This window comes from Atta cephalotes, assembly GCF_000143395.1.
Source record: "Atta cephalotes unplaced genomic scaffold scaffold00027, whole genome shotgun sequence".
Classification (NCBI taxonomy): domain Eukaryota; kingdom Metazoa; phylum Arthropoda; class Insecta; order Hymenoptera; family Formicidae; genus Atta; species Atta cephalotes.
This window is the reverse complement of record NW_012130091.1, coordinates 2,957,008-2,966,911: the sequence shown is the minus strand read 5'-3', so window position 1 is coordinate 2,966,911 and position 9,904 is coordinate 2,957,008. Positions and strand designations below refer to the sequence as shown.

The 9,904-nt window shown below is 40.7% G+C and overlaps 1 protein-coding gene across 1 annotated transcript in view; it reads left to right on the top strand.

The window, feature by feature from the left end:
- Positions 1-281: 281 nt before the first annotated feature.
- Positions 282-9,904, top strand: part of LOC105620603 (protein trachealess) — a 76,966-nt gene continuing 67,343 nt past the window's right edge. The window contains exons 1-3 of the mRNA XM_012202094.1: positions 282-301; positions 1,016-1,048; positions 8,583-8,630. Coding sequence (XP_012057484.1) covers positions 282-301; positions 1,016-1,048; positions 8,583-8,630 — 101 coding nt within the window. The remainder of the gene's footprint in view (positions 302-1,015; positions 1,049-8,582; positions 8,631-9,904) is intronic.

Sequence of the window (9,904 nt, the reverse complement as noted above, 5' to 3'; positions counted from 1 at the left end):
ATCAATGTTCCTCCACCCCCGCCGACCATTCCGCCGTCCCGGTAATAAACCGCGGCCAACATATCTGCACGACTTACGGCTCATCCCCTGCTGCTGTCGCTCACCCTCGTCTCTCGCTTAACCGGGGACGTCGCAGGAATGTGCGTTCTGTCGTAATATTTGGCTTTAAATCATGTCGCGCTGACAGGCCCCACTTTCTCGCGTTTCTTCTGATTCATCCGTATGATCGTGGCGTATCGGCGTATCCCGTAGTCCCGACGAATCGCCAATTTCGTTCCCCGATGTCGATGCTCGCCAGAAGGTTCGTGACTTTCTGATGCGAGCGACGTTTCGTCCCGAGATGTAACTGCTGGAGATTCTTAGATTATTGCTCTTTTTGTTTTCTGAAGATGATGACTTAATTGCAAGAAGAATTTGCCAAACTCATCTTACTATTACCGTACTTTTTAGGGATAAAAAATTTATAAATTTTGTTTTTTTGAAGAGAAGAGGAAGAAGGCGGATTTATGAATCAACGAGGAAGAATAGAAAAAGGGACCTGAAAAAACGAACGTGGCACCATTCAACCGCAAGATTAGGTTCGCGCGCAATTTACGACGGCGATCTTATTCCTATCCGAGCTTTCATATAAAAGCTTTTTCCTGTAAGCTGCGACACGGGATTTGGACTTTGGGGCTAAGGCGTAAGAGGGGCATTGCGTCGATCGGGCGCACCGCGACGAATTAGTAATACTTATACAAGCTTCGATTTCAGCCGAGTTGCTTGGAGAATGATGTCGCAATACGTCGGTAGGCGTTTGCCTCTAAAACCCTCATTATAAAAAGATCGCTCTTAAAGCATAAAAAATAGTCATTTCGATGAATTCTATTAATATAGGTATTATATATGTATTATTGTTATTATATATAATATATTAAAAGAATGATTATATAATATATTAAATTAATGATTTATCATAAAATATCTACAGTATAATTAAAATAATTACAACAGTTTTTTTTCTAATTCTTTCTAGATATCGAGATGACGCGCTCTGTTGGACAGACAGGTAAGAAATTCATTCATTATATTATTTCCATATCGACTTGTTTCCGCTTACATTTATTGACGCGAATTACGCGATCGAAAAAGCTTGTACGATCTTCGCAAATGTTATTCACTGATGAACGGGCGGCATCTGTAGCGCGTCAGAGCGAGGAGGAAACCAATCTAACTAATAATACAAAGCGAGGCTATGAAAAGGAGCGGTCTCGATGGACGGCCGAAGAGATATAAAAGATCTCGTTGGCGAGGTGATTGATACAGAGAGATCGACGTCGCGACGCAATTCCATTGTTCAAAGTGAGCGCTGCGGCGCGCACGCAGAAGCAACGAGCGAAGCATCGAGGTCTGCCACGAGATTCTTACCCACGGATATAAATCAACTCTCTCGAGTGACGAACGAACGCAGAATCGGCACGAAGCTGTTTCACGGACCACCCTATTGTATATACACGCGTGTATATACAAGGCTAGAGACCCTATAGATCAGATTCTGGCCACGAACAATTTTGTCAAATTTCTACGAGAAAGGTATATAATTTCTCCTTGCACTGAAAACAAAAATTATTAAATCTTAATACATTTTTTTGTATAGCAAATATTTATTTACAGTTTGTATTAAATAAACATATGTTTACATTTAATAAATATTTACTTAGAACTATTCAAACAAATATTTATTAAAATTTAGTATTTTTTCTATATATATAAAACATTAACAAATAACACAGAAAGTTCAAAAAGAGTTTAATTGTCATCAATTTAGAATTCATTTTCAGATACAAAAAGAATTCTTTTTGTGATGTCTGGATATATATTCTCTCACTCTAACTTATACTGCTTCATTCTATATAATCTTAATTAAAATTATAGAGTGAAATGGTATAAGCGAGAGTGAGAGATAGCATATATACAGAAATTACATATATTTTTCTCTCTCTCTCTCTCTCTCATGAGATTTTGATCATTTGTGGCCAGACTTCGTTATAGAGTCTCTCACACAGGACGTATGAAAACGGCAAACACGTCCGAATGATGCATCTTCCCGTTGCTACATTTACACGTCTGTTGGACATCAGCTAGATTTTGCGAGTTCTTCTACGTCAGGAAGAATTTAGTTGTTCCAAAAGTGCCCCCTCGAGATTTTATACTGGGTGATCCAGAATTCACGAATTCGAAGTACAGAGCATAAAGTATTATGCTAAAACAAACATTTGCAAAAGGAAAAAATTGTTTCTTTTAGCATAAGGTATCATATCCTGTACTTCGTGAATTCGTGAATTTCGGCTCACCCTGTATAAAAGATGCACGAATAAAAAATCGACGAATGTTAAAAAAAAAATATCGACGTAAGCTTTACGATGATGTTTACGACGATCCGTGTTTATTCAAAAAAAAAGGAAAACGCACATCCGCGAACGGATTTCCATTATGCATAATCACGTGGCGCGTAGGAAAATATAATTAATGATGGCGACGCGGATCTAACGCACGACTCGAAATCGCTATAATTAACCGCGAGCGATTTCACGCTAATTGCAAACAATGGAACGCGATTAATGACGCTCGGATCGTTATCGGTTTACTCCCGCATGCCTGTATATATTTCTCTGTCACTCGCGAAACTTCGAGCTGTCACACGTTGTTGTTCTGCATGAAAAATTTCACGGCGCGATATTTGAACAGAGCTGAAATTAATGAGAGACATCTCCAACACTTTATACATCATTAAAGATATCGCGGAAAATATATCTCGACGATAAATAAACGTTGGTGGAACCGAGTAAAATATTGGAGAAAATTATATGAAATAGCACGCGACGCGACGCGACGCGAGGCGACGAGACGCGACGATTGCGAAAGTGTATCGCTTTAGCGTTTTATACATATAAATTATATTCAAAGTGATTATTAAGCAGAGGCGATTGATCAATGAGAAAAGGAGCAGTAGGATAAAAAGATGCATAAGGGTTATCTGCGAAACTCGTCCGAAACAGGTTGATAATTATTGAAGTATCGATTAAATGCTCCGTTCACCTTGATTGATCAGCATTTATATCGTGGATACATCTACCTTGTCGGTTCCCTACAATTTTAAACCGGGTGCCCCATCCTCCGAGAATCCATCGCGGGCTTTTAAGCTGTAATGCGCCTGTTTTCGTTCCTGCTAATAGCGCCGTTAAGAGACCGAAATGTTAATTATATTACTCATAATCGCCAACGCAAGATTATCTGATGATCTTTTCTTCTAATTTTCATTGTACACACGGTTGAGGAATTATCGTGCATACGATTTACGATTAGTTCTACAATCGTTATTGTAGAGCCGATCGTTCAAGATTTCTAATTATAAATTCATAAATACGATGAGAGGAGGACGAGATATCGTATAATCGCCGAACGATCTTGTCGATGGAAATCGTGGGCGAAAGAAGTTTCTGTTTCGTCCGTCGACGCGTTGCGTTGTCGCGCGTGTTGTCCGCTCGAATTCGCGCTCGCGCCTCACGACGATGGTAAACGTCGACAGAGATACGACGACGACGCGCGGTTGCGAGTTCACCGAGCCCTTAAAGAATCGCGGCCGCACGTATTTTTTTGTCGACCACCGCGATTTAACTGGATGTCGTTACTACGTTGTCGGGCATTGTTGTCGGTCCCCGGGCCCCGTTCATCGGGGTTTACCCTCCGCTCTTCCACAGCCCAGACCCAGACCCAGCCGCGTGGAGCGCGGAGTCGGCCTCTCCTCTCCTCTCCACTCCTCTCCTCTCCTCCACTCCCGCCTCTTCTCTCACGCCGCGCGTCTCATCCCGATTCCCGCGTTCGCTCACCCGCCGCGATCTCCGATCCTATATTTATTGTATCGAAGAGACCAGAGCCGCCGCATTCCTCGCGCATGCGCCGCCCGTAATGAGCGGTCTCCAGTCTCCTGTCTGTCTTTCCGTCCGTCTGTCCAGAGGACCGGTCGCCCGATCGCCTTCCATACCCCTTACTCGTCCCTTCTCCAGAGATATCTCCCTTCATGCCCCTCAGCCCTTTTCCTTCTTCTCCGCTCGTCACCGCTGCGCCGCTTCTGCCCGCTATTCTTCGCTCCCTCGCTCTCTCGCTACTTCCATCTCGTCACTGTCGACCGGGACATTCGTCCATATACGCGAATCAAATTGCACCTTCCTCGCGAAATTCATTTTTTCTTAATTCGCCCGATCGAGATAGCCGTTAACGAGAATATGAAAGAAAGACGGTATTGTTACGCTTGTCCGGATAGTTGTAATAGCGTAGCGCACTATTAAACCAAAGCACAAAAAGTAAAACCACATTTTGCATCGCCTTAAGCGGTAACTCGATCAGCCAGAAAATGTCGACGCGTTTAGTCCTCTCGCAGTTATACGGACAAGTCCTATCTTACGCAAAAACGTTTCTTACTGAATCCTCGCTCGATTTCCCGTTTGGAGAGATCAGTATCTACGATTACGAAAAATTTTCTTTATTTCATTTCAGCGCCTTGAATAAACCTTGAAAATAATTTCCCGTTTGCGAGAGAGAAACAACGAGAGAAAGATTAAGGCGTTGAAACGTTGAAACAAGGTGTATACGGGTGAAGACTAACCTTCGCAGAATCTGTCGCGAAACAACGACGACGATGACGACGACGACGACGACGACGACGACGATGACGATGAGAAAGAAGCTCAGGGAAGAAGGATGAAGTAACGAACGAGACAAACGCGCTCCAAGTAGACGAGGCTGATGTTTTATGCCAAATTAAACGATACTATCCCGTACGTCACCTCGTAGAGACCAGTCTTCGTTCCACTGCCATTTTCGGAAAACCGCATTTTACACCGGCTTAGCTGACAAAAAGCGTGTATAATTGCGCACAATGCGGCGGACAGCCCAACAAAAATCCAAGCGTCGTTTAATAGCACGCGGTGCGCGCGCGAACTTTGGAATCACGACGCGACAGTGACCGAAAAACAAGCGAGATGCGCGAGATGGTCCGTGATTCTAATGCCGCGGCTAAAACCAACGTGTGAAAAACAACGACGGATTTACTACTGGCGATCGGGTGGACTGCGATCGAGTACCTTAGACGTATACATCGCACGACGGAATGCTTTGAGCGGATCCGATACCTATTAAGATCGTAGAAAACGGATCTGCCTCGAAATTGCCTAGTCAGGATCATCCTTCCTGTCGATTCGCCACGCATTTTTAGCGCCACCGATACAAAACGCTCCGAGTTAGTCGCGCTGCATACCTAGCTACGCGTCCGATACATCAAATTACATCACTAGTGCACCGGTTAATCCGTATACGGGACGGTAGAAGATAAGCTTTCTGGTGTCAAAAATCATTGATGAAACTGTAGAAGGAGAACTATAGTAGTCGTCGAAACCTATCGTGATAACAGCCAGAGAAAAGGTTGCGTTCGATTTAAAGAAATTTTCTTTGCTACGGTTAAAGAAAACATTTCTTTGATCTAAACATTATTTGATTTTTTTATTTGATTTAAAAAAATAATGTTTAAATCAAAGAAATGAAAGAAATTTTTTCTTTAGCCGTATAGCAAAGAAAATTTCTTTAAATCGAAGCAACCTTTTCTCTGAATGAATAGTTGCTTTCCATTTTCACACTCAGAGAAAGGTTTCTTCGATTCAAAGAAATGTTTCTTTGCCATATGTGTATGGTTAAAGAAAAAAAATTTCTTTCATTTAAACATTTTCTTTTTTTAATTAAATTTATTAAAGGCAAATTTATTTGAGAAATTCAAGAAATTATGTTCAAAGACATTTTTTTCTTTGACCGCATAACAAGAAAAAAATTCTTTGAATCGAAGAAACCTTTCTCTGGTTACACACAAATGATATATTGAGTCTAAACTTATGTATATTCAAATAATAACGTCACTACTTGCTTACTTTGGTGACAAAGTTATTGCATAACAACAAGTTTATAACCTATCTCACTTTTAATTTTTAAAACTCAGTTAACTCTCACTTGTCATTAAAGGAATCTGCATATCAACTGACAATGAGTTATAAACGAGAATTACCTGAATTTGATGCTTAAATGGCAAGCAATTAATGTCACGACAAATGGGACACATGGAGAAAATGCATTAGATCTATCCGTAGTCTCAAACGAATCCGTAGAACTAAGCTACAGGGAAGGAATAGAGAAAAGGTGTGCGAAGAGCAGAGAACGTGAACGACCGTCGGTACGCACGCGTGTACTTTGTGGTCACCCGTGGGGCTCTCCCCATTCAACCGGTGGCTCGACTCGCCCACTCGTTCGTTCATTCATACGCGAGGAACGCGATTTGAATCGATAAGCAAAACTCGGAAGCGTGTCTTCCTGCTACCTCCTCCGGTTAAATCCGCTCTTGACCTCCGGAGCGGCGAAAATCATCTTCGTTCGTCTCATTGCGTCGCCATTCGTGTAAACGCTTCAATGTTAGATATCAAAGGAATAATAATTCAATCCTTTGACTTAAATAACATTTGATTATTTTTAACTTGATACATTTCTGTAGTTAGTTCCAAGGTAAACAACATCTATATTAACGTACTTTTGGTAAATAAATTTTAATCAAAATTTAATACATTTTCTTGATTTTAATTATTTAATTCCATTGTTTTAGTTAAATTAAATTAAAAATTAACTTCAATTGAGTCAATTCGACATTATGAATTTAACAGCTAGCACAATTTTAGCACAATATAATAACAATGTTAATAAATAACAATAAACAACATGTGAATACAATTAAAAGTAATGACAAGGCCTTCTTAGACTCAGTTGGAGCTTAAATAACACTTCGATATGTAACTTTATGTATCTAGTTCTATCTAGTTCTATAAACTGCGTATAAATACTAATAAAAGTAATTAATATTGACTAATAAAGGACTAATGATGATATCATCTGTGCTCGCTTAGCATACTTTTGCCATGTCATTGCAGCTTTGAAGCAAGATGCGACATAAGAAGCACTTTATCGCGTGAAATTCAAATTTTTTACAACTGACTATTTAAATTCTTTTTTATTCATGCAAAATGGAGACAGCATCGATCCATCGTAAGGGTATAATCCCATTAGGCTTTAATCGATGATCCCTTCCACGCTTAGGGTCGGCTAAGGGATAAGGTTGCGGCGTGAAAATAGATACACAAGCTACCGCGGAGATACGGCGTTTTATTGACGTCGCAGGGTTCCAGATCTCACGGTCAAATGAAGACAGAGCACTGATGCGTTCCGCTCCAGGCTGACAATGTTAAAATCTCGGTTGTCAGAGATTTTAACATTGTCACGCTGGAGCGGAGATTTGAGTCTTATTCTCATACAAATATATTTATTCTACAGCTTTCCACTTTATGTAATAAATAAAAGTACAGGCTACAATGAGAGTCAGCGCAGATAAGCGGCATAAATTATTATGAAATAATTTAATTATTGTATATTATAATTGATATAAAAAAGACATCATTTCAACTACATAGTATTAAATTATTTAAACAATTTGCGCCGATTATCTGTGCTGACTCTCATTAGCCTACTTTTATTTATTTGTATTTGTATTATTTAGAATGTGAGAGTCCACTTGTAATTATTAGTTTCCAATAAAAATTCAGATTCTCTTCAGTGTTTGCCGATAAGTGTTTTTAATGAATTTGATACGACTAACTGATAACGTATAATCTATTTGAAGTGTGATGTCTGCTCACTTTCTTTATCAACTGCACTATTTTTCGTCATCGTGCAAATAATATCATTTCTCCGATAAGGTAGAAAGGTTTGTTATAATATCCTCTCGCCTTCCTGCACAGCGCGTTGCATTACATTGGCAAGAAAAGGCACGCGCAGCAAAGATCACCGGCTGGTGGGGATGACGTTTTGGGGATGATGGGGGTGGAACCCTCGAAGAGCACGAGGGCTACACGCGCCGATGACACTTACGCACACAAGTTCTCAAGACCGTTCGTCGCGCGGATGTTCCTTTACCATACTTTCGATACGATCGTTTTCATACCAAAGTTGTTTTGCAAACAATTGCGTACACGAGTACAGAAATACTTGTTCTTACTCGTTTCTAATCGCGATCGCGCCGAACGTTGAAAAATTTGTAATACTTATCGTAATTTGTGACCGACAACGTGTTGTGTTATGCATGCAGAACGTTTTACTGCGTTGCGTTCGGAAGAGGCTCGCTCAATTACCGATTTATAGATACTTAAAAAAATACGTATACGGAGAAAAAAAAATGTAACAACTGTGATCTTAAAAACTGTGCAATAATCGCAGAAAAAGTAGAGATGATTCATAGCAGCGCGAAAGATACAAGTTCAGTTTTTCCGTGATATAAAAATTATTTATTCTGTTCCTTCTATGTAGACGTCAGTCGAGAAGAGAAAAAAAGAAATCTGCTAATGAATACACGAAATGTGGCAATCGGCAAACCATATATACACGACTACGTATAACCATCCTGCGTTTATGCAGCTACGAATGAACAGTAACGAATTTCACTCGTGGTTTCATTCTAGGAAACCGTCCATGGACGACGTCGGAAATCCTACCTCCGTCAACGCACGGTGAGTACTCTCTCAGTCCCGATTCGCGTTCTACGAAATCGCGCGAATTTATTAAGCACCTTTTTCTTATCTTGGGTAGTGTCCTAAGAACGGAGAACACACAGGTCTGATTTCGTACACGTGCAGAATTGTAATTTTAACATATCTACTTATCGATATTACTCATCAATATCTACCGTAATAATATATTTTACATAGTGAAGATTTCTTAAATACATTTCTGTTGGGCTGAAATTTACATAGCGATTTTTAAAAGCGCCACGCGCGTCTCATAAAAGATAAATTATCAAGGTGACAAAGATCTTCGCGTCGAGCACGTAACGTTCTTTCGGCACTGCGGATGATTGCATTTTAACGATGTTACAAGCGCTCGTAACGTTCGTTAATATCGACATCTTCCTCCCTATCGAATGTCCGAAGTGGCGGAGCGATTTCCGTAGGTAAAACCTTCATGGGTAAATCTTATCGACTACGATCTACCCTTCGTCCTCCATCGAGAGCAGCCTATCTGCCGCCGTAACAATTGAACCCGTAATAGAATCACATTTATTCTTATTACCCGACGAGGTCAACCGACCAGCAAAACTTCGAAACCTTCTCCTTACTCCCATTCGACTTCGGATCGGCTTTCCTAAGCCATTCCACGACCTACGTTATTTTTCCCCCGAGCTCTCCGTCGTTTTCTCGCCATCCCATGCCGTGTTTTCCATGGTCCACTTTTGTTTATCCCTGCGGTTTTCGTGCTGCGATCCTAAAGCGAAACAATCGACTCCGTCATCCCAAATGAAAAGAGCGGAGCATTCCTTATACATATATCGCGAAATAAATACAAATGCCATTAACTCGAAATGGAACAGAAAAATTGCGCGATGTGTATCGTCGCGATAAGCGATGGCAAGATGTAATCAACGCCGCGATGTTTCGTTAGCCAACGATCCGACGTATTTAATATGTATAACCGTGACTCTCTCTCACACACACACCATCCACCTACGTCGCGCGAAGAATCTGCCACTTTGTATCTTGCTCCCCATCTTGTGATGTACCTTGGAAGTTAAACTGCAAGGCCATCAAAGACTTTAACCGGGTTATGGAGATGCCGCTTTCGAGATAAATCGCGGAGTTTTTGCATAAAAATTCTTCCAACTGAACTTTGCGAGTTCTCTCTCTCTCTCTCTCTCTCTCTCTCTCTCTCCTCTCTCTCTCTCTTCTTCTTCTTCTTACGTTACTTTACCTTTACTTTACCTTTAACTTTACGTTTAACTTTAACTTTA